This window comes from Dreissena polymorpha, chromosome 12 (assembly GCF_020536995.1).
Source record: "Dreissena polymorpha isolate Duluth1 chromosome 12, UMN_Dpol_1.0, whole genome shotgun sequence".
Taxonomy (NCBI): Eukaryota; Metazoa; Mollusca; class Bivalvia; order Myida; family Dreissenidae; genus Dreissena; species Dreissena polymorpha.
This window is the reverse complement of record NC_068366.1, coordinates 47,005,432-47,031,831: the sequence shown is the minus strand read 5'-3', so window position 1 is coordinate 47,031,831 and position 26,400 is coordinate 47,005,432. Positions and strand designations below refer to the sequence as shown.

At 39.2% G+C, this 26,400-nt stretch overlaps 1 protein-coding gene across 1 annotated transcript in view; it reads right to left on the bottom strand.

Annotated features, from left to right (window-relative positions):
• Nucleotides 1–3,882: 3,882 nt before the first annotated feature.
• Nucleotides 3,883–26,400, bottom strand: part of LOC127853557 (uncharacterized) — a 69,321-nt gene continuing 46,803 nt past the window's right edge. Inside the window, exons 21-38 of the mRNA XM_052388150.1 lie at nucleotides 25,993–26,148; nucleotides 24,981–25,075; nucleotides 24,518–24,690; nucleotides 24,024–24,117; nucleotides 21,854–22,098; nucleotides 18,901–18,994; nucleotides 18,378–18,551; nucleotides 17,893–18,078; nucleotides 14,979–15,152; nucleotides 13,414–13,593; nucleotides 12,800–12,880; nucleotides 12,333–12,505; nucleotides 11,884–12,069; nucleotides 8,475–8,654; nucleotides 8,067–8,246; nucleotides 6,762–7,038; nucleotides 6,329–6,505; nucleotides 3,883–5,213 (exon numbers count right to left, since the gene is read on the bottom strand). Of these exons, the coding sequence (XP_052244110.1) occupies nucleotides 5,092–5,213; nucleotides 6,329–6,505; nucleotides 6,762–7,038; nucleotides 8,067–8,246; nucleotides 8,475–8,654; nucleotides 11,884–12,069; nucleotides 12,333–12,505; nucleotides 12,800–12,880; nucleotides 13,414–13,593; nucleotides 14,979–15,152; nucleotides 17,893–18,078; nucleotides 18,378–18,551; nucleotides 18,901–18,994; nucleotides 21,854–22,098; nucleotides 24,024–24,117; nucleotides 24,518–24,690; nucleotides 24,981–25,075; nucleotides 25,993–26,148 (2,947 nt within the window). The 3' untranslated portion in view covers nucleotides 3,883–5,091. The remainder of the gene's footprint in view (nucleotides 5,214–6,328; nucleotides 6,506–6,761; nucleotides 7,039–8,066; nucleotides 8,247–8,474; nucleotides 8,655–11,883; nucleotides 12,070–12,332; nucleotides 12,506–12,799; nucleotides 12,881–13,413; nucleotides 13,594–14,978; nucleotides 15,153–17,892; nucleotides 18,079–18,377; nucleotides 18,552–18,900; nucleotides 18,995–21,853; nucleotides 22,099–24,023; nucleotides 24,118–24,517; nucleotides 24,691–24,980; nucleotides 25,076–25,992; nucleotides 26,149–26,400) is intronic.

Sequence of the window (26,400 nt, the reverse complement as noted above, 5' to 3'; positions counted from 1 at the left end):
ATGAGGGGAGACAAAATCCCTGCACCAAGTATTTTCTGACCCAAATGCGTCTGCCATCGCATCACGGTACACTAACCGGAAGTACGGAAAGAGTGAAACCAAATCACGTAACCTTGTATCTCAATGTGCTGGTCTGTTCATTACTAGCACTTTTTGATGCTGGGATTTGTGAATGGCTAGACAAACAGGCAAGTTCGAACGCGCACTAGTCCGCATCAGGTCGTGCTGGTGTGACAGCATAGACTAGCACTTCTTAATGCTTAATGCTGGATTCGGGTGCGTTCTTCAGCATCATGGATTACGCGAGCACAATACATGGGACATCTGCATGACAGGAGCAGATATTGTGTTGTGCTATTTGAATATTTACATAACAGCACAATCCAATGCTTGCGCTTGTCTACAGAAAGTCGCCACATGTTAAATATATTGCTTTAGATTTAATACAACGGGTGACAGGTTGTATTTTCGGTCAGGAATCGTGGGTACTTTCTTGTGCTGGTGGACAACAACTAGCACAAGTATGTGCTTGCAACGCACGTCCGGCAAGCGACGATTAGGCGAAAGCACATGTTAAATATATTGCCATATAGTTTACAAACGGGTTACAGGTTGTATTTCCGGTCAGGAATTGTGGGTACTTTCTTGTGCTGGTGGACTACAACTAGCACAAGTCTGTGCTTGCAACGCACGTCCGGCAAGCAACGATTAGGCGAAAACACATGTAAAATATATTGCCATATATTTTACAAACGGGTTACAGGTTGTATTTCCGGTCAGGAATTGTGTGTACTTTCTTGTGCTGGTGTACTACAACTAGCACAAGTCTGTGCTTGCAACGCACGTCCGGCAAGCGACGATTAGGCTTAAACATACACATGAATATCCCCATATTTTTGAGCGCTTGCGTGTTGCGCCCTAATGAGAAAGCGAAATTGGCTATGCCTTCGACGCACGCCGTCAGAATCAATAAAATAAATAAGCATTCTGCAAAACAAAAAAAACGGGAAGCGATCGGATACCTTAATTCGATTATATCATTTAATATTATAATGGTGGGCCTCGTTTTTAAAGAAGTCTACATTTTCATCAGAAAACATGCACACCCAGTACATTCAATATTTTTTAAAGAAATGTATGCATTGTATGTGTATTTTGACAATGACAATTTAAATAAATTCTGTTGCGCTTGGTGTATCTTTCATAAGTGCCCCAATAGTGTAGCTTAAACAGAATCCTTTTTCCCAGTGTATGTTGAAATCAATAGACATGTTAAAAGAAAGGTTTGGGAAGGTTACTGTCCGGACCGGTTAAATTTTACGGTTGCATTCAATTTCTCTCCTTCAACGGTTCAAAGTGTACCCCGGGTAGGATAATGTACTAGAACTACCCGGGAATTTAACGCTGAATTGGGCTCGATTGGTCATTGTCGCCTCGGGAACTACTTAGTATACTTATATGAACCCCAGGTGCAGAAAATCAGAGATGATACATATGCCTTAAGAAAATATAATAGACCGTACCCGGCCAATTCAGACTGTACACGAGTTTTATTCCCGCCCAAAATCCGATGTCATGATTCGCGCTACGGAATACAAAACAAAATAGTATCCGAGCCGACAATGAATAACGAGCGTAAATGCACTGTGACCACAGCGACTAGCCAGTTCACACTCTAATCTGTAAATTAAATCAGTTAGTAACAAATTACTCAACCTCTCTCTGCTAATAGCAGTTGACAACAGGAACAGACTTTTAAAAATTAAAAATATTATAAATAATATCTGTTTAAATTAAATTGAAAAAGATAATACAGCACATTAATTTAATAGAGCCACCATTTTATGTACATATTTTTAAAATGTTCGTATAAATAGTCGTGGACAGTGCATGTCGTGTCGTGGGCAGTGCATGTCGTGGACAGTACATGTCGTTGACATTACATGTCGTGGACAGTGCATGTCGCCTTTGTTAACAAGCTTCAATATTTCATAAGCTGGACAAACGATTGTGACACGTTCGAACGCGCACTAGTCCGCATCAGGTCGTGCTGGTGTGACAGCATAGACTAGCACTTCTTGATGCTGGATTCGGGTGCGTTCTTCAGCATCATGGATTACGCGAGCACAATACATGGGACATCTGCATGACAGGAGCAGATATTGTGTTGTGCTATTTGAATATTTACATAACAGCACAATCCAATGCTTGCGCTTGTCTACAGAAAGTCGCCACATGTTAAATATATTGCTTTAGATTTAATACAACGGGTGACAGGTTGTATTTTCGGTCAGGAATTGTGGGTACTTTCTTGTGCTGGTGGACAACAACTAGCACAAGTATGTGCTTGCAACGCACGTCCGGCAAGCGACGATTAGGCGAAAGCACATGTTAAATATATTGCCATATAGTTTACAAACGGGTTACAGGTTGTATTTCCGGTCAGGAATTGTGGGTACTTTCTTGTGCTGGTGGACTACAACTAGCACAAGTCTGTGCTTGCAACGCACGTCCGGCAAGCGACGATTAGGCGAAAACACATTTGAAAATATATTGCCATATATTTTACAAACGGGTTACAGGTTGTATTTCCGGTCAGGAATTGTGTGTACTTTCTTGTGCTGGTGTACTACAACTAGCACAAGTCTGTGCTTGCAACGCACGTCCGGCAAGCGACGATTAGGCTTAAACATACACATGAATATCCCCATACATTTGAGCGCTTGCGTGTTGCGCCCTAATGAGAAAGCGAAATTGGCTATGCCTTCGACGCACGCCGTCAGAATCAATAAAATAAATAAGCATTCTGCAAAACAAAAAAAACGGGAAGCGATCGGATACCTTAATTCGATTATATCATTTAATATTATAATGGTGGGCCTCGTTTTTAAAGAAGTCTACATTTTCATCAGAAAACATGCACACCCAGTACATTCAATATTTTTTAAAGAAATGTATGCATTGTATGTGTATTTTGACAATGACAATTTAAATAAATTCTGTTGCGCTTGGTGTATCTTTCATAAGTGCCCCAATAGTGTAGCTTAAACAGAATCCTTTTTCCCAGTGTATGTTGAAATCAATAGACATGTTAAAAGAAAGGTTTGGGAAGGTTACTGTCCGGACCGGTTAAATTTTACGGTTGCATTCAATTTCTCTCCTTCAACGGTTCAAAGTGTACCCCGGGTAGGATAATGTACTAGAACTACCCGGGAATTTAACGCTGAATTGGGCTCGATTGGTCATTGTCGCCTCGGGAACTACTTAGTATACTTATATGAACCCCAGGTGCAGAAAATCAGAGATGATACATATGCCTTAAGAAAATATACTAGACCGTACCCGGCCAATTCAGACTGTACACGAGTTTTATTCCCGCCCAAAATCCGATGTCATGATTCGCGCTACGGAATACAAAACAAAATAGTATCCGAGCCGACAATGAATAACGAGCGTAAATGCACTGTGACCACAGCGACTAGCCAGTTCACACTCTAATCTGTAAATTAAATCAGTTAGTAACAAATTACTCAACCTCTCTCTGCTAATAGCAGTTGACAACAGGAAAAGACTTTTAAAAATTAAAAATATTATAAATAATATCTGTTTAAATTAAATTGAAAAAGATAATACAGCACATTAATTTAATAGAGCCACCATTTTATGTACATATTTTTAAAATGTTCGTATAAATAGTCGTGGACAGTGCATGTCGTGTCGTGGGCAGTGCATGTCGTGGACAGTACATGTCGTTGACATTACATGTCGTGGACAGTGCATGTCGCCTCTGTTAACAAGCTTCAATATTTCATAAGCTGGACAAACGATTGTGACACATCTTTGTCCTTTGAAACTCGGGTCGATTTAAAAAGAGACAGCTCATACAATAAAGACATTTATAAAAGTACAAATGTATAAAGTATACAAAAGAATTACAATCTCTAACACTGAGTATGTTACACTGGCCATGTAGGTACATATTAACTTATGATAATCGGTGAAATTGTAAGCTAACACATATTTTATAGGCAAATAATAACCATGATTGTTATGATCAGTAGTGGCAACCTGACATCAATATCATGACCATAAGAATAACTGCTTCTCTGGGGCCTCAAGTGGTAAAACAACTAAGCTCATTGAAAAACGTTTTAAACTGATTATAAAAAAGTTTCATTATTCATTTATATAAGATATATTAAACAAAGTTTCACCTATTGATTCTTCACCAGATGAAAAATAGGACAAAATATTTTAAGTGGACAGATTCTAAGAAGTGTATTTCACTTTTCACTAATTAAGGCAGATATGAGCCGAAGCTTTCCAGCCACAGAGCAGACATTGATATAACAAAGGAGAACCAATCTGTTTCAATGTTGATCAGTTAATGGTCAATATATAGCTAATCTAAATGTCAATATCTACAGAACAAATATGTCATATAAATTTGATATGCGATCAAACTTAGTTTTTTAATTAATTCACTCATAAACTTAGCAATAGCACATATATATTTATATTTACATGGTTTACAACATAAATGGGCAAATTATCACTATACATACAGGGGTGATATAGGCATATAATTTTGGCAGACAATCAATACAGAAATGATTAAACCATTCCAGCATATTGGTACAAGTGCAATAATATCATAGCATGGAATCATAATGAACATAGTTATTCTTGTAAGTACTCAAAGAGTAAAAAAATAAAGTGCTTCTGCAATCTTTTACGGCAACACATTTAAATGTGTAAATTTTTATTTACAGAGAGTTTTGGGAGTTTTCATTTACTTTCAAACACAGAATAGCAAAAATGCAAACACTATAAAGTGATATTAGTTAACAAAGTCTGTTTTATAATTTATATCATCCAACAGCTGTAATGGAATATTGTAAATATTTGTAGCCAATCTTCCGACTTTTTCACAAGGGACACTTAACGTATCAAGATGCCTACATCTTAATATACTAGTAAGAAAGGGTGACATCTGTAAATGCAGGGGAACGCTTGCTGCTGTCACCAATAATTAGATATTGGACACTATTGACAGAATGTTCTGTGAGTGAGCAGTCTATAGACTGGTTACTATGGACACATTCTGGTGTCACAAGCCACCTTGCCAGCCATACAGTGGCACCACTCACATGGTCTGGCCGGGTTGTTGAAGTCCTCTCCATCCGTGTACTGCAGACCTCTCAATGTGCAGTCTGAATGGCAATAGGAATACACATGCATTATAGCATTTCATCAATGGAGTTGTGTTCTGAGAAAACTGGGCATAATGCATGTGCGTAAAGTGTTGTCCCAGATTAGCCTGTGCAGTCTGCACAGGCTAATCTGGGACGACACTTCCGCTTTTATGACATTTTTCGTTTAAATGAAGTCTCTTCTTAGCAAAAATTGAATTTAGGCGGAAAGTGTCGTCCCTGATTAGCCTGTGCACACTGCACAGGCTAATCTTGGACGAATCTTTACGCACATGCATTATGCCCAGTTTTCTAAGAACACAACTCAATGAATCAAAGAAAAAGCAGAACCAGTAATTAGGAACTCAAATACAGGCAAATAACAGTTTCATGGAATAAGAGACAGAAATGATATTTAAGCTACAAGAGTCAGGTATATCCCTGAAATTGTGAATGTGCATCCTCATAGCGATTGTTAGATCAACTTTTCTATTTATTCAATGATATAAAGTCTATTGATTGGATCCTGCTGGCAGCCATGTGCTACTATACATCAATGAAACATACAGCAAGACTTTGGCAGGAATGTGGGGTTGGGGCAGTCTGGCCCGGTACTTACCCAGACAGACCGGTTAGCAGGACTTGGGCAGGAATGTGGGGTTAGGGCAGTCTGGCCCGGTACTTACCCAGACAGAAGGGGCAGCAGGACTTGGGCAGGAATGTGGGGTTAGGGCAGTCTGGCCCGGTACTTACCCAGACAGACAGGAATGTGAGGTTAGGGCAGTCTGGCCCTGTACTTACCCAGACAGACGTGGCAGCATGACTTGGACAGGAATGTGGGGTAAGGGCAGTTTGGCCCGATACTTACCCAGACAGACGGGGCAGCAGGACTTGGGCAGGAATATGGGGTTAGAGCAGTCTGGCCTGGTACTTACCCAGACATACAGGACAGCAGGACTTGGGCAGGAATGTGGGGTTAGGGCAGTCTGGCCAGGTACTTACCCAGACAGACGGGACAGCAGGACTTGGGCAGGAATGTGGGATTAGGGCAGTCTGGCCTGGTACTTACCCAGATAGACAGGGCAGCAGGACTTGGGCAGGAATGTATGGTTAGGGCAATCTGGCCCGGTACTTACCTAGACAGACGGGACAGCAGGACTTGGGCAGGAATGTGTGATTAGGGCAGTCTGGCACAGCACACACACGGGGCATACACGCCACGGAGCCTGCCTTGCACACACAGTCCTCACAGGGGTCTGAGGGGCTGGGGAACAACTCGCCCAGCTCAAACCTCATACTGTTGTACTCACAATCTGTCAATATATGGGACAGCCTATGGTCACTTTCAATATAGCATAAATCGTACATAATATTTTACTTATCAGTATGAAACTGCCATTTCCTATGAAATATTCAGCATTGCTGAGAAATGAAATGTCATCAATACATAGGCCACTTAATAAAGCCTGCATAAGTCTTATATTTATTTTCTTTGGTTTCCAATATAAAGTGTATCTAAACATTCCAAACAGGGTTTGGCACCATATACAGCCTACCCCAGGTACGTACATTGACATGTGGGGCAGCAGTCATCCCTGCCTGGGTGTCTGCATGTGACCCTTGGACACACCGCCCGGGCGCAGTCTATCAGCCCGTTCAGGCACCGGCACTCCTCACATGAGCTCCGTGTGGCAGGAACCAGCTGTCCTGCCGTGTACTCGCGACCTGCGTAGGTACACGACCCTGTCCGACATCTGGGACAGCATGTGTCTGGGTCAAGGACAGGGCTGATACAGTTCACCTTGGGACAGTTGGCACCCTTCCTCTCGCACCTCACAGACCCATCCTACAGACAGGTCAATTGAATATGTTCAATAATTGTCTTTGCATTTTTGTCACAATTAAAACTAATAAATACAAAGAAAACTGATTGAACTTACACTTTAAACATGATATTAAAATGAAAAAAAGCTAATTAGAGAAAGGTAATACACATCATCCCTTTAAAGTTTGAGGTGTTAGACAGTCCTTACCCTACAGGTGCATTTATAAAAAAAATCACACATTTCTTTACCCTACATGCAATATCATTCCACCAGTTCCTTCACCATACAGCTGCACCCTCACACATTCCCTTACTCTTCAGGTGCATTACTCACATGCATTTCCATACATACAGATGCTTTCCTTTCACACATTCCTTCACAATACAGGTACATTCAATTAGCCTACAGGTACATTCCCTACACCCATACCACTTACCCTACATGTGCATTCCCAACACACATTCACTTACCCTACATATACATTCCTCACACACATTCATTTACCCTACATGTACATTCCTCACACAAATTCACTTATCCTACATGTACATTCCTCACACACATTCACTTACCCTACATGTACATTCCTCACACACATTCACTTACCCTACATGTGCATTCCTCACACACATTCACTTACCTTACATGTGCATTCCTCACACACATTCACTTACCCTACATGTTCATTCCTTACACACATTCATTTACCCTACATGTACATTCCTCACACACATTCACTTACCCTACATGTACATTCCTCACACACATTCACTTACCCTACATGTGCATTCCTCACACACATTCACTTACCCTACATGTGCATTCCTCACACACATTCAATTACCATACAAGTACATTCCTCACACACATTCACTTACCCTACATGTGCATTCCTCACACACATTCAATTACCCTACATGTGCATTCCTCACACACATTAACTTGTCCTACATGTACGTTCCCCACACACATTCACTTACCCTACATGTGCATTCCTCAGACACATTCACTTACCCTACATGTGCATTCCTCACACACATTCACTTACCCTGCATGTGCATTCCTCACACACACTGCTAGGGCTGGTGAACACCTCCCCATTCTTGTACTGAACATTGTTCATCTCACACATGGTGCATGAGGGGCAGCAGTTGCCAGGGCGGTTGGCAGGGTGGGTGCATGTGACTGCCGGACAGGACATCATAGCCATGCAGCGAATCTGACCCATCTGAGAAGAGATGATATAACATTTCAGTAATGATGCATTTCTGTTTAATAACATTTCATAAGAAAAACTGCATAATAAATCGTGAAACATTAAACACTTGTATTTGTTGCAAGGCACTCTTTAAGTAAACTATGACAGTATTATTTTAGCCATAGAAAATGATCACTTTATGAGACAATTCAAAAATCCCTAATATATTCACATGTATATTTGCCAACTGCTACTCACCATACATGTGCAGACCCTGCATCTGTCCATGAAGTCTATGAAGGTCTGGCCATCCCTGTACTCTATGCCCATCACATTACAGCCCATTGGGCATACAGGACAGCACTGACCCTTCACCAGCACCGCGTTGTTACACTGCACAGCCGGGCAACCCATGGTGTTGCATTCCACTGAACCATCCTGTACATAGATAACACACCATGAGCATAATCTTGAACTTGAATTACCCTCCAAGGCAATAAAACACACAGTGAGCATAATGTTGGACTACAATCACCCTCCGAGACAAGAGAACACACCGTGAGCATAATGTTGGACTCTAATCAGCCTCCCAGACAAGAGAACACACAGTGAGCAAAATGTTGGATTTAAATCATTCTCCCAGACAAGAGAACACACAGTTAGCATAATGTTGAACAATAATCACCCTCCGAGACAAGAGAACACACAGTGAGCATAATGTTGAACTCTAATCACCCTCTCAGACAAGAGAACACACAGTAAGCATAATGGTGAACTCTTATCACCCTCTCAGATAAGAGAACACACAGCAAGCATACTGTTGAACTCTAATCACCCTCCCAGACAAGAGAACACACAGTGAGCAAAATGTTGAACTTTAATAACCCTCTCAGACAAGAGAAAAAACAGTGAGCATAATGTTGAACTCTAATCACCCTCTCAGACAAGAGAACACACAGTAAGCATAATGTTGGACTATAATCACCCTCTCAGACAAGAAAACACACAGTGAGCATAATGTTGAACACTTATTACCCTCTCAGAAAAAAAGATCACACTGTAAGCATAATGTTGAACTCTAATCACCCTGTCAGACAGGAGAACAGACAGTGAGCATAATGTTGAACACTAATCACCCTCCCAGACAAGAGAACACACAGTGAGCATAATGTTGAACTCTAATCACCCTCCGAGACAAGAGAACACACAGTGAGCATAATCTTGGACTCTAATAACCCTCTCAGACAACAGAACACACAGTAAGCATAATATTGAACTCTAATCACCCTCCCAGACATGAGAACACATAGTGAGCATAATGTTGGACTCTAATCACCCTCTCAGACAAGAAAACACACAGTGAGCATAATGTTGGACTATAATCACCCTCTCAGACAAGAGAACACACAGTTAGCATAATGTTGAACTTTAATCACCCTCTCAGACAAGAGAACACACAGTGAGCATAATGTTGAACTCTTATCACCCTCCCAGACAAGAGAACACACAGTGAGCATAATGTTGAACTCTAATCACCCTCTCAGAAAAGAGAACACACTGTAAGCATAATGTTGAACTCTAATCACCCTCCCAGACATGAGAACACACAGTGAGCATAATGTTGAACTCTAATCACCCTCTAAGACAAGAGAACACACAGTGAGCATAATGTTGAACACTAATCACCCTCCCAGACAAGAGAACACAGTGAGCATAATGTTGAACTCTAATCACCCTCCTAGACAAGAGAACACTGTGAGCATTACTGTTGGACTCTAATCAACCTCCCAGACAAGAGAACACACTGTGAGCATAATGTTGGACTATAATCACCATGCCTGGCAACAGAACACACAGTGAGCATAATATTGAACACTAATCACCCTCCGAGACAAAAGAACACACAGTGAGGATAATGTTGAACACTAATAACCCTCCGAGAAAAGAGAACACATAGTGAGCATAATGTTGAACACTAATCACCCTCCCTGGCAACAGAACACACAGTGAGCATAATGTTGATCACTAATCACCCTCCGAGACAAGAGAACACACCGTGAGCATACTGTTGAACACTAATCACCCTCCGAGACAAGAGAACACATAGTGAGCATAATGTTGAACACTAATCACCCTCCCTGGCAAAAGAACACACAGTGAGCATAATGTTGAACACTTATCACCCTCCGAGACAAGAGAACACACAGTGAGCATACTGTTGAACTCTAATCACACTCCCAGACAAGAGAACACACAGTAAGCATAATATTGGACAACAATCACCCTCCCAGACAAGAGAACACACAGTGAGCATAATGTTGAACTCTAATCACCCTCCGAGACAAGAGAACAAACAGTGAGCATACTGTTGGACTCTAATCACCCTCCTAGACAAGAAAGCACACAGTGAGCATAATGTTGAACACTAATCACCCTCCCTGGCAACAGAACACACAGTGAGCATAATGTTGAACACTAATCACACTCCCTGGCAACAGAACACACAGTAAGCATAATGTTGAACACTAATTACCCTCCCTGGCAACAGAACACCAGTGAGCCTAATATTGAACACTAATCACCCTCCCTGGCAACAGCACACACAGTGAGCATAATGTTGAACACTAATCACCCTCCTTGGCAACAGAACACACAGTGAGCATAATGTTGAACTCTAATCACCCTCCGAGACAAGAGAACACACAGTGAGCATACTGTTGAACTCTAATCACCCTCCCAGACAAGAGAACACACAGTAAGCATAATGTTGGACTACAATCACCCTCCCAGACAAGAGAACACACAGTGAGCATAATGTTGAACTCTAATCACCCTCCGAGACAAGAGAACACACAGTGAGCATACTGTTGAACTCTAATCACCCTCCCAGACAAGAAAACACACAGTAAGCATAATGTTGGATTACAAGCACCCTCCCAGACAAGAGAACACACAGTGAGCATAGTGTTGAACTCTAATCACCCTCTGAAACAAGAGAACACACAGTGTGCATACTGTTGAACTCTTATCACCCTCCCAGAAAAGAGAACACACAGTCACCCTCCCAGACAAGAGAACACACAGTGAGCATAATGTTGAACTCTAATCACCCTCCCAGACAAGGGAACACACTGTGAGCATAATGTTGAACTCTAATCACCCTCTGAGACAAGAGAACACACAGTGAGCATAATGTTGGACTATAATCACCCTCCCAGACAAGAGAACCACAGTGAGCACAAAGTTGAACTCTTATCACCCTCCGAGACAAGAGAACACACAGTGCGCACAATGTTGAACACTCATCACCAGCCCTGGTAACAGAATACACAGTGAACATAGTCCTTAACACTTATTACCCTCCCTTTAAATGGTTTTAAATAAAACCTTATGAACAAAAAAACACTTCTCACAAAAAATGAAAAGGATAGCAAAATAACAGTACTAACAAACACTTACTATGAATTTGAAATATTTAAACAGCATTTTTTAATTAAAGTAGATACTGGCTTGATAAACATGTTTTGGAGTGAAAATTCATTGTATTTTTATTACAATAACATTGCTATTACTGATTGCCTCATTTGTACAGGCACATATATTGAAATGACATCACTGTTTAAAAGTCTACATAACATTAAAGAAATGTCTCATGTGTTTAACATACAGTGCATCTGCAGACTTTGCAGTTATCACTGCCAGGCGGTACAAACTTCTGTCCGTTTCGGAAGCGTCGTCGCATGTATGTACAAGCCTCACATGTGGGGCAGCACTGGGTCAGTGAGCGCAGAGGGTGGGTACAGCGCGCCAGGGGACACTCACTCTCTCGACTGGAGCACTGCGCCTCACCAGCCTGTGAAGGAGGACAAGAAATAAGAACACTGCACGTGATCAACAAACATACAGATGGGGGACTTGAGGTTAAATGAGATTTAATTGCTATAAGAACGTTTTTGTCAAAATTCCTGCACAATTATTCCACTTTGATCAGCATTATTTAAGGCAAATGTTTTAAAGCTATGATTATTTTTGTTTTTCTAAAAAAACTATTTTTGTTGAAATGCACCGCAACACGAATAACTAAAACATCGCTATTGCCCTTGTGGCATCACTTACAGAGCAGACACAGTCGAGACAAGGCTCTGTAAGGGGGGTGAAGCGCTGTCCGTCCTCATATGACCTGCCCTTGTAGTCACACTGTCGACACACCGGGCAGCACTCCCCAGGCTCAACCACTGGGTTCTTACATGCTGGCGGCGCACACTGCACTCTGTCACATACCACCTCACCTGCAATATCACAGGAAAGGTCAATTAGTCCTGTAACTCTGGTGGATATCTTTGACCAAGCTTTTATATATTGGTCATTATATATACTTTTATTTGTATATTTGAGACACAAATGTTCCATACGAAAACACGATATGGTTCATTGACTGTTAAATTCCATTTATAAAAGAGAATTTAACTGATTTGCATTGTCTTCAAAATACACTATTTTACCTTATAATTGTTTGTTTCCATTAAATGTGTCAATCTCTGACATTATCGTGAGAAACTTGTCTACAGATTGGTACTACATACCGTCTGAACACCTGCAAGTAGAGCACCTGTCAGAGGACACGACTGTACCGTGGCTGTAGTCTCGACCCTGGTAACTGCAGCCTGAATAAGGCAGGCAATAGGGCTATATGCAGTTGTGCTTGAATAGAAGTTTAACCCATTTATGCCTAGTGGACTCTCCCATCCTTGTAAATTGGATCAATTTATTTCCAAAATTAGGGATGTCTAGTATATTTATTTCTATATTTAGAATATTTCTTACAGAAAACAGCATCATGCAGCGTCTCATCTGGGTCTATGCTGATAACCAAGGCCTTTTTTCTAGACGCTAGGCATAAATGGGTTAATAAAACTTTAAATTCTTCCAAAAAATCCTAATTCAGAAAAATTAAAAAACACTATCCATATTCCTGTTACATGATAACTGTCCTCTTAATAAAAAACAACACGCTGAAAGGTAACTTATTTACATCTGTGTCTGTTGACAGAACACTTTTTTTTTTCAATACATTATTAAAATTTATCAGGGCAGGTAACTGCTATACTCAGGTGTAATATAAAATAATTTTGGTTAGGGGTAACCTAGACAGACCGCAATTCTCAGTGAGCGCTAAATCAGGTTAAACTGTACTTACGAACGCACTGTGGACAGCAGGCCCCGGGAGGTTTCTCTGTGACCCTACATGGGAGTCGTGGACAGGGCCCCAGGGACACACATATGACCTGCCCACTGGAGCATGTGCACTGCTGGCAGTTATCTCCGGGCTGCACAAACGTCTGACCATTACGCACATTCACACCCAGATACAGGCAGTCTGAATGAACAAGTAATGCACAAAAACATTAGAATTTATTAGCATATTAGCAAGATTGCTGATATAATTAAAGTTTTGAGATACATGTATTACATTAGATTTTTAGAAGATATCTTGTTCACATATTGCTTGTTATTATTCTGCAATCGACAAAATATAAGGAAGAAATAAAAAACTTGAAATAATAAAAAAACGTAATAAACAGTTTAAAATAATAATTAAATAATTTCACATCTGAATTTCATACACATAAACATTATACAAATAATGTATTATTATTATATTACATTTTTATTATATATTTTATTTTAAACTATTATTTTATTATTATTCAATAAAATAATATGTTTTAAATGTCTACACATTACCATAATTGAAATCAAGTATAACCCATCCAGGGAATCCAGTATAACCATCCAGGGTATCAAGTATAACCCATCCAGGGAATCAAGTATAACCCATCCAGGGAATCAAGTATAACCCATCCAGGGAATCAAGTATAACCCATTCAGGGAATCAAGTATAACCCATCCAAGGTATCAAGTATAACCCATCCAAGGTATTAAGTATAACCCATCCAGGGAATCAAGTATAACCCATCCAGGGAATCAAGTATAACCCATCCAGGGAATCAAGTATAACCCATCCAAGGTATCAAGTATAACCCATCCAGGGAATCAAGTATAACCCATTCAGGGAATCAAGTATAACCCATCAAAGGTATCAAGTATAACCCATCCAAGGTATCAAGTATAACCCATCCAGGGAATCAAGTATAACCCATTCAGGGAATCAAGTATAACCCATCCAGGGTATCAAGTAAAAACCCATCCAGGGAATCAAGTATAACCCATCCAGGGTATCAAGTATAACCCATCCAGGGAATCAAGTATAACCCATTCAGGGAATCTAGTATAACCCATCCAGGGTATCAAGTATAACCCATCCAGGGAATCAAGAATAACACATCCAGGGTATCAAGTATAAACCATCCAGAGAATTAAGTATAACCCATCCAGGGTATCAAGTATAACCCATCAAGTGAATCAAGTATAACCCATCCAGGGAATCAAGTATAACCCATCCAGGGTATCAAGTATTACCCATCCAGGGTATCTAATATAACCCATCCAGGGTATCAAGTATAACCCATCCAGGGAATCAAGTATAACCCATCCAGGGTATCAAGTATAACCCATCCAGGGAATCAAGTATAACCCATCCAGGGTATCAAGTATAACCCATCCAGAGAATCAGGTATAACCCATCCAGGTTATCAAGTTTAACTCATCCAGGGTATCAAGTATAACCCATCCAAGTTATCAAGTTTAACCCATCCAGGGTATCGACTAAAACCCATCCAGGTTATCATAGAGCCTTGTTACCTGTGCACTGTGAGCAGCACTGTCCTGGTCTGCGAGTGCCGTGCTCACACGTCCGCGGGCACTGCTCCCGGGTACAGGAGGCCACGCCCTCCTCACACACACACACCTCACATGGGTCAAGGAGGGACGTCCACCGCTCACCTGTCATGTACTCACGGCCCTCTGCTATACATGCTGGAATATACACAGGCATGTGGGACAGACAGTCACCAAATGCAGACTTGTATAATAATGATATAACATCAGAACAAAATAGAAGTTGGTACATTTTTTCCCCCATCTTTTTGTAACTGTTTGTGATTTGAAATCTCCAGGCTGATTTCAATGTTGTCTTTTTCTAAGAATGTATCACTACCAGTACTTGAAAATATTTCATGCACAATATATATATTGTAGTTTCAAAATACAAACCATGAATATCTGTCCGGACCAACCTTAGTCTATTTACTGTTCATTTAAAAAATATTGATTCATAACTGATTTTTTATAATGTTGTTTTCAATCTGATTAATTTTAATGCTAGTATTCTCCGTTTTTTTGTTTGCATAATAGTATGTTCCAATAAAATTAACTTGATTTTAAACCTTTCCTAACTCAGAAGCAAAGTGAAAATGGCTATATGAAAACAGCATAAAACCAGAAAAGCCTGCAAGTAACTTATGTCTGTTTAGGTTTTATGCTTTTTGTTTCTCATCTGTAACTCAGGGTTGGAAATGAAGCCTACAGATCTAGTAATGGGAGACTTTCCCTGTACACACTGGAATGAAGCCTACAGATCTAGTAATGGGAGACTATCCCTGCACATACTGGGATGAAGCCTACATATCTAGTAATGGGAGACTATCCCTGCACATACTGGGATGAAGCCTACAGATCTAGTAATGGTAGACTATCCCTGCACATACTGGGATGAAGCCTACAGATCTAGTAATGGGAGACTATTCCTGCACATACTGGGATGAAGCCTACAGATCTAGTAACAGGAGACTATCCCTGCACATACTGGGATGAAGCCTACAGATCTAGTAATGAAAGACTATCCCTATACATACTGGGATGAAGCCTACAGATCTTGTAATGGGATACTATCCCTGTACATACTGGGATGAAGCCTACAGATCTAGTAATGGGAGACTATCCCTGTACATACTGGGATGAATCCTACAGATCTAGTAATGGGAGACTATCCCTGTACATACTGGGATGAAACCTACAGATCTAGTAATGGGAGACTATCCCTGCACGTACTGGGATGAAGCCTACAGATCTAGTAATGGGAGACTATCCCTGTACAAACTGGATTGAAGCCTACAGATCTAGTAATGGGAGACTATCCCTGCACATACTGGGATGAAGCCTACAGATCTAGTAATGGGAGACTATCCCTGTACATACTGGGATGAAGCCTACAGATCTAGTAATGGGAGACCATCCCTGTACATACTAGGATGAATCCTACAGATCTAGTAATGGGAGACTATCCCTGTACATACTGGGATGAAACCTACAGATCTAGTAATGGGAGACTATCCCTGCACGTACTGGGATGAAGCCTACAGATCTAGTAATGGGAGACTATCCCTGTACAAACTGGATTGAAGCCTACAGATCTAGTAATGGGAGACTATCCCTGCACATACTGGGATGAAGCCTACATATCTAGTAATGGGAGACTATCCCTGCACATACTGGGATGAAGCCTACAGATCTAGTAATGGAAGACTATTCCTGCACATACTGGGATGAAGCCAACAGATCTAGTAATGGGAGACTATCCCTGTACATACTGGGATGAAGCCTACAGATCTAGTAATGGAAGACTATCCCTGCACATACTGGGATGAAGCCTACAGATCTAGTAATGGGAGACTATCCCTATACATACTGGGATGAAGCCTACAGATCTAGTAATGGGAGACTATCCCTGTACAAACTGGATTGAAGCCTACAGATCTAGTAATGGGAGACTATTCCTGTACATACTGAGATGAAGCCTACAGATCTAGTAATGGAAGACTATCCCTGTACATACTGGGATGAAGCCTACAGATCTAGTAATGGGAGACTATCCTTGCACATACTGGGATGAAGCCTACAGATCTAGTAATGGGAGACTATCCCTATACATACTGGGATGAAGCCTACAGATCTAGTAATGGGAGACTATCCCTGTACAAACTGGATTGAAGCCTACAGATCAAGTAATGGGAGACTATTCCTGTACATACTGAGATGAAGCCTACAGATCTAGTAATGGGAGACTATCCCTGTACATACTGGGATGAAGCCTACAGATCTAGTAATGGGAGACTATCCCTGCACATACTGGGATGAAGCCTACAGATCTAGTAATGGGAGACTATCCCTGCACATACTGGGATGAAGCCTACAGATCTAGTAATGGGAGACTATCCCTGCACATACTGGGATGAAGCCTACAGATCTAGTAATGGAAGACTATTCCTGTACAAACTGGATTGAAGCCTACAGATCTAGTAATGGGAGACCATCCCTGTACATACTGGGATGAAGCCTACAGATCTAGTAATGGGAGACTATCCCTGTACATACTGGGATGAAGCCTACAGATCTAGTAATGGGAGACTATCCTTGCACATACTGGGATGAAGCCTACAGATCTAGTAATGGGAGACTATCCCTATACATACTGGGATGAAGCCTACAGATCTAGTAATGGGAGACTATCCCTGTACAAACTGGATTGAAGCCTACAGATCTAGTAATGGGAGACTATTCCTGTACATACTGAGATGAAGCCTACAGATCTAGTAATGGAAGACTATCCCTGTACATACTGGGATGAAGCCTACAGATCTAGTAATGGGAGACTATCCCTGTACATACTGGGATGAAGCCTACAGATCTAGTAATGGGAGACTATCTCTATACATACTGGGGCACTGTGTAGGACAGCACTGGCCCAGTGGAGTGATGGGATTGCGACATGGCAAGTCCTGGCGGGGGCACTTCACAGGATTACACTGCACCATGGTGTTTTCACATGTACAGTTCATGCATCGGTCACTGGGAGACTCAAAGGACTGTCTATGGCGGTATGTCACACCCAGATACTTGCAGTCTACAAATATAGTGCTGAACTGTTCATTTAGAAGTCATTGGGATGCCTCAGAAAACTCTTCTGTTACAAATTACTGGTAAATTACAAATATTTAATTTACAAATATTCCTGCTCATCATATAACACATGTACTCATAAACAACATATGTGACATTTTCATTATCTTTCAGCATTTCTAATTGGCTGATAGTTTAATTAAAGCAGTCAGTAAAAAATACAATCATCACAACTTGCAATTGACCAGTATGTCATTCAGAACTAGAAACTTATCAATTCCCCTGTAGTCAAAGGTGAATTACCATTATCACATTTAGGACAGCACTGGCCCTGGGGTGTGATGGGATTGGGACAGGACTGGAAGGGGCAGGGAGGCGGGGCACAGCGCACAGTGCCTGACCCACACATGCAGGTCTCACACTGGCCTCGCATGTAGCTCTCTCCCTCGGACAGCTGCCTCTGGTCTATGGAGCAGCCTGAAGGCAGCAAACACAGGGACGTTAAAATCTTATCAGAGAAATGGAACAACGAGGTGGAGAATTGAGACTGTTTGTGTGTTTTCAATGATAAAAAAACTATTTATTTCAAGCTGAATAATAAAATATAGAACTAAAGGCTTGTGAAAAATGTCACTTATACCCCGATCCCCCACCCACACTCTTTAGTTTAATAAAAAAAACTTTCTTATTGTACACAGAAAAAGCAACTGACTAGCCAATAATGTGACTCCATTATAGCTCTCTCTGTGTAGGTACAAAACAGCAAAGAAATAAATCTTAATATTGCTGTATGACTCATTGAAGCTATATGAGACAGGTGACATACCATAGCAGTTGGGACAGCACTCGCCTGGTGGGGTCCATGGGTTCTTACAGGCAGGGGGAGAGCACTCTATCTTCTCACACTCCACCCTGCCAGACTGACAATACAACACAGAGGTTAGAATAGTAGTTAGGCATACACTAGCTTATCAGCTAGAAATGGGAACGAATATTCAAGTATGTAGATTTAAAGAAACCTGGATCAAATATAAAAGTTCAGATTCAAATATTTGGTTTTTGAAAATATATTTTACTAACAATAGAGGTTTGTACAACAACAAACCTCTACAAACTACAACTAGGCATTTAAAGTTCTGAGCAGGAGTGTCTTATATTAGTCAATCCTTTTATAACAGCTGCCATCAATCTTGTCAGAGATAATTGACATGTAAGTGACTCACGTATGTTACCTATCATCCCTCTTTTACATATAACAACAAACAGCAAATCAGGGTGATAACTCAATCCTGACATTACTTTAATGATAATCTAATCAGCTTTTAATATCTCAAATTTCAACTACTTTCATTTATTTACTTCTAACATCTATTTACTATTTACATCTATTTACTTCTTACATCTATTTACTACTTACATCTATTTACTACTTACATCTGTTTACTACTAACATCTATTTACTACTTACATCTATTTACTACTTACATCTGTTTTCTACTAACATCTATTTACTATTTACATCTATTTACTACTTACATCTGTTTACTACTAACATCTATTTACTTCTTACATCTGTTTACTACTAACATCTATTTACTATTTACATCTATTTACTACTTACAGCTATTTACTACTTACATCTATTTACTACTTACATCTGTTTACTACTAACATCTATTTATTATTTACATCTATTAACTACTTACATCTGTTTACTACTTACATCTATTTACTACTTACATCTATTTACTACTTACATCTGTTTACTACTAACATATATTTACTATTTACATCTATTTACTAATTACATCTATTTACTACTAACATCTGTTTACTAACTAACATCTATTTACTATTTACATCTATTTACTACTTACATCTGTTTACTACTTACATCTATTTACTACTTACATCTGTTTACTACATCTATTAACTACTAACATCTATTTACTATTTACATCTATTTACTACTTACATCTATTTACTACTAACATCTATTTACTATTTACATCTATTTACTATTTACATCTATTTTATTACTTACATCTATTTACTACTTACATCTGTTTACTACTAACATCTATTTACTATTTACTACTTACATCTATTTACTACTTACAACCAGGGATCATATTTTTTTCGGTTTTGTCGGTCCTAAACCGATTGGGGTCATGAAAGACCGATTGAAAATCCCAAACAGTCGGTCCGATTCTGTTTGCTATTTAAATTCCCATGTCATGAAATCGATTACACAGTGTACATGCTTACTCACCCTAATGACATTCTTATCTCGATAAGGTGTGATAAACCATTCGCTGCAGTCTCTAAACCGGTCAGGACCAGTTTATTGCACGTCAGACCAAGAATCAAAAACTTGTGAACAGCGGATTAAAGACGCATCCGAAAAGACGCGTCCGAATGCACGCGCTGTAACTAAGCAAAAAACGTGCCGATACATTTTCCACCAGCGTAATAATCCGGTGAATGAAAGTCGCGGATCTGATCGACAGAACAGCCGAAAGTTATTTTTATGGGCAGAACTTCACATAAAATAGAACACAAGAAAAATTATATATATTAAATAAATCTTTAGTAAAACCGTGTTAGAATCGAAATAATTCGTGTACTTTATACTTTGTTGTTGAATAACTCACGACCGGAAAATTAGATGCGTGGTTTCAAATTCTTCGCTCTCGTGATTAAATCCCTACGCATCTTAACTATCGGACGTGGGTTATTTGACAACAAATTATTTCTTAATTACTTGGTTTGTTTTTGTCAGTAGCCAACCTACGCACAAACATTTGTTTGGTCAGTGCATGTTTGTAAGATATTATCGAGTCGACAACAATTAAAAACATCGGTATAGACTAACACAGATTAATAATATTGACAACGATGAAAAAAGTCTGATAAAACAGCACACGAAACAATAATGAAATACCAAATGATAAGACCAGTTGAGAAAACTCGTTCCGTTTAAATAAAAAATGCCTAAGGGAATGTTACTTGTATGTATTATACCACCTTCATGAATGGCAAAATCAATGGTATATATTTTAACGTAATTTGTCATGATTTCGGATACACATTTTCAGATACTTTTCCCCATTTATATCCGGACCAATTGATGTTGCGAGAAAATATGATCCCTGCTTACAACTGTATACTACTAACATCTATTTAGTATTTTCATCTATTTACTACTTACATCTGTTTACTACTAACATCTATTTACTATTAACATCTATTTACTACTTACATCTATTTACTACTTACACCTGTTTACTACTAACATCTATTTACTATTAACATCTATTTACTACTTACATCTGTTTACTACTAACATCTCTTTACTATTTACATCTATTTACTACTTGCATCTATTTACTACTTGCATCTATTTACTACTAACATCTATTTACTATTTACATCTATTTACTACTTACATCTATTTACTACTTACACCTGTTTACTACTAATATCTATTTACTATTTACATCTATTTACTACTTACATCTGTTTACTACTAACATCTATCTACTACTTACATCTATTTACTACTTACATCTATTTGCAAAAATGTATACATTAGTTTCAGCTCAATAGCATTTATTTCAGACTAACAACACGTTGTAGATACATCTAAAGGATAATTTATGTATCCAAATTTTAAACGGTATAATTAGGAAGAAATTTTGTTGGTCACAGAAGAAAAAACAACATTGAGTTTTCTCTTAAAAACTCAACCATGCCAAAAGTATACTGTGTACACCTACAACGCATGTACACTGCTGACAGGGTGTGGCCCGCCAGGTCTCTCCGTGGTCTCGGTCCCCGCAGTCCAGACACGTGGGGCAGCACTCTCCCTCTAGGGTCACCTGGGCACTACACGGCCCCATGGTGGGGCAGTCCACGTAGCGGCACGACACCGAGCCAGACACACACGTACACCGGTCACATGAGTTGGAGGTGGGTGAGAACACCTCCCCATTACGTTTCAGCAGACCATTGTACTCACAGTCTACAAAAGACAACAAGTAGGACATCATGGAAATCATGATTCATAACAAATACATTTTAAAAAACTCCTTAGAAAACGTGAGTACCTTTGTGTTTTTTTATATTTTCAGCCAAGTCTAATGAAATGATATTGTGATTTTTTCTGGGAAAAAAAAGCACAAAAAATTGTATGCAAAAACTTGATCCCACGCTTGCATCTATTCACCAAGGTGTACTGTGCTGAGTGGAATTAGAAGACTTTTTATTCCAGCCGTTTTAATGTTAAAGTCAGATCAAGTCACCAATATCAGACTTTACCCGTTATATTGTACCTTTTACTTCTACCTTTAATCTAAGCAAAACTAAATCTTTTACACAAGACCAGTTTATACCAGTTTTATGTCTCAGACAAAATATAGGAAACACTTAACTAGAATAATTTATTAGACCATACAGCAAGATGATTATGTTCTTTATAATGATTAAGGCACTTTATGTTAAACCAATGTTATTCTTCATACACTTATTTTGGTAGATTCCCCTGAGTCCACTGAATCACAAATTAAAATGTTCAACGAAAGTATGTAGACAGTCTTATATCTAGAAAGTATGTCCAAAGTCTTATATCTAGAAAGTATGTCCAAAGTCTTATATCTAGAAAGTATGTCCAAAGTCTTATATCTAGAAAGTATGTCCAAAGTCTTATATCTAGAAAGTATGTAGACAGTCTTATATCTAGAAAGTATGTCCAAAGTCTTATATCTAGAATGTATGTTCAAAGTCTTATATCTAGAAGGCATGTCCAAAGTCTTATATCTAGAAGGTATGTCCAAAGTCTAATATCTAGAAGGTATGTCCAAAGTCTTATATTTTGAAGGTTTGTCCAAAGTCTTATATTTAGAAGGTATGTCCAAAGTCTTATATCTAGAAAGTATGTCCAAAGTCTTATATCTAGAAAGTATGTTCAAAGTCTTTTATCTAGAAAGTATTCCAAAGTCATATATCTAGAAAGTATGTCCAAAGTTTTATATCTAGAAGGTATGTCCAAAGTCTTATATCTAGAAGGTATGTCCAAAGTCTTATATCTAGAAGGGATGTTCAAAGTCTTATATGTAGAATGTATGTCCAAAGTCTTATACCTGAAATATATCCAAGAAGTTGTGACACAAGACTTCAGGGGGATATCAGTTTTGACATTCAGTAAATGTGTCTGTTCTTTGAATGTGCATTTTAACACATTTCAATAAGCACCTTCTACCTAGAAGCTAAATAGGGAATTCATAGATAACCCACAGTTGCTACTGTTAGGTCCAAGTATAGAGACAGCCTGCTGTACATGGGTATAGGGTTGGGTTGTTGTGTCTTTACCATGAGAATATGAATTGAAGCAATACAATTGCAAGTATTTTAATTCTTGACTGAAGTTATTTTGCTCCCCTGTAGTTAATTTTTTGTATGTTTTTTTCTCAAATTGAACTGACAAAATATCTGCAAGGTAGAGATCGCTTTATCATCCCCATGTATATATTTGCAGTCTGTTACATGCTCATGCGCTCAACCATGCTGTGACAAATTATCATAATTAGCACCACTGTTTGTATTACAATTATATAAGACAAATTGGTTATCACTTATTCATTTGTTTGTTGCAAATCTTACAAATAACGATTATCCCGCTCATTGGATTTTGCCTAAGGTTTTAAAGACCACATTATCCTGACATTCTGATGATAAGAACTGGTCAATGCAGATAATTCACACGTTGTTTTAACGTAAGGTGTAAAAGTAGACGAAAACACAGTGAAAAGTATTTTTCAAGTTTTTGCAAAGAATGAAAAATCCATGAATTAAAAAATATAAAATATGCCTGATTTTTTGAATCCACAAAATTTGATGTCAATGACAATAAATTCAGGCCCAGAATGTATGTAATATAAGGCCTGGTACCTGTACACTGCAGGCAGCAGACGCCAGGTATCTTGACAGGGTGGCTGCACTGCAGAGAGGGGCAGGTTGTCTCATAACACGACACCAGACCATCCTAGCAAACAAAACAGACACACCATCTAGTTGGAACATATGTGCCAGATTACGTATCAATACATCAATCTTGATAAGTGACATCTTATAGTAAACATGCGTTGTAAAGCCAAGTTAGTTTTTTCAATTAAAGGACATCTGATTAAATGTCCTTAAAGTAATGTCAAAGATCAAAGCGATTTCCGATTTCTTTACCTTTGTTACTTATTTTTGTATGAACCAGGTACTTTTATTTTCTTAAAAGAAGTTTGAAAAAGCTTGTTTTTTTATATAAAGATGTTATATAAACACAACAATGATAAAATAAAATTGTGAGAACAACTCAAACAATGTTAATGTCAAAATGTAACACAATTAAAGTCTGTGAATGTTATGTCATCAGGAAAAAAACACTAGTGTACCTGGCAGGAGCATGTTTCACAGTCAGACGAGGCCCAGCTGGTACCCTCCCTGCGCACCACGCCCGTGCGGTCCACACACCCAGAGCATGTCACTGGATCACCCATCTGACCCCTGTACCACTCGTACCCACACTCCCCACAGCGCGTCACACGGCAAACAGCGTCCGGATAGCCTGATATACAGATATATGGTTAGGTGTTTTGTTACTCTTAAAATGAAAGTTTCAAAGATTGAGATTGAGAACAAATTTGTACATTCTGAAATTGTAAAACATGATTTTATGATTTGATACTTTTAGCATTTTTGAGTACATAATTATAAGTAAATACAAGCCTTTTTTTTTAATCATGTGCATCTGTAAAAAAATTAAAGGCATTCATATTACTAGTTAAAATAATCATTTAAAAAAAAACTAAAATTATGCCATGTTTGAAGGCTAACATCCACTAAATGTGTACCAACCAGGGCATGTCCTGTCCTGGCAGAGGTTCACGCTACATTCCACAGGGGCAACACCAAAAGGACATTCAGTGTAGTAGTAGGTCACAAAACACAGGCTGAAAATGTTGAAACATTGGCATCTAGAAAATCTGTTTGATGTCTTGTTGAACTCATGACCCCACAATTCTAATTCTATGGAAGTGATTTATGTATACTTGTGAAGGATACTAGCTTGTCTTTGGCAAAGCTTGGTAACATGGGGACTGTGTTTTTAAAGTCAAATACAATAAGGCTATGTTTAGCCAAGATATGTGGTAAATGCTGGGGAGAGAATCATGTTGTGAAAGATAATTGAGTTACACAACTTCTTGACCAGACAAGGTTTGAAACTGGATATACAAGTAAGGTTATACTAAACTGGAGACATGCTCTTGCCTGATATGTATGTACTGAAACTGTATCAATCCATACAGGACCACATAGAAGCTAAGATAGAAATATTACACATACAATGAACCAGCAACTGTTATAACAGGCTGACCGAGGATGACAGGTTTCACACAGAGGGTCTCACTGGCTGACCAGGGATGATGCTTTCCACTTATATTGTATGATATGTTTCACACAGAGGGTCTCACTGGCTGACCAGGGATGATGCTTTCCACTTATATTGTATGATATGTTTCACACAGAGGGTCTCACTGGCTGACCAGGGATGATGCTTTCCACTTATATTGTATGATATGTTTCACACAGAGGGTCTCACTGGCTGACCAGGGATGATGCTTTCCACTTATATTGTATGATATGTTTCACACAGAGGGTCTCACTGGCTGACCAGGGATGATGCTTTCCACTTATATTGTATGATATGTTTCACATGAAGTATCTTCTAACCATAAATCCTTCATAGGCAAAAAATGCAGTCCTGGATTTGTCTGTTTGTACTATAAGGCCACTAGAAGAACATGCATTAAGTGTAGATTTTTCAAAACATGCCATATACAAACACAGCCATGTGTGACAGCTATACCTTCTATCAGGCTCCAATGGCAGCCACAGGTTGTCCGTGGTTACGCTGGTCTCTCTGATGACAGGCAGACGTCCCAGCACACGTTCCTGGGCCCGGCCTACAATACCCTCTATCAGGGGCAGCTGGGCATCACGACGCAACCAGTTCACTGTGAACCTGACATATACACCAGACATTCTCTGTATCTTTCAACAACAGCTGATGAAGTGCAATAAATATTTTACTTAAATTAAGCAATACCCAGTTCAGTATATAAATATTTCAAATGTCTGTGAACTACATAATTAAAGAATTACTGAAAAATATTTATTAAGTATTTTGCACTTTTATTAAAAAAGCAGCGTGTAACAAGTTGTTATATTTTGTAAAAGATTGATTGTATTTATAAATGAAAAACTTTCAATTGGA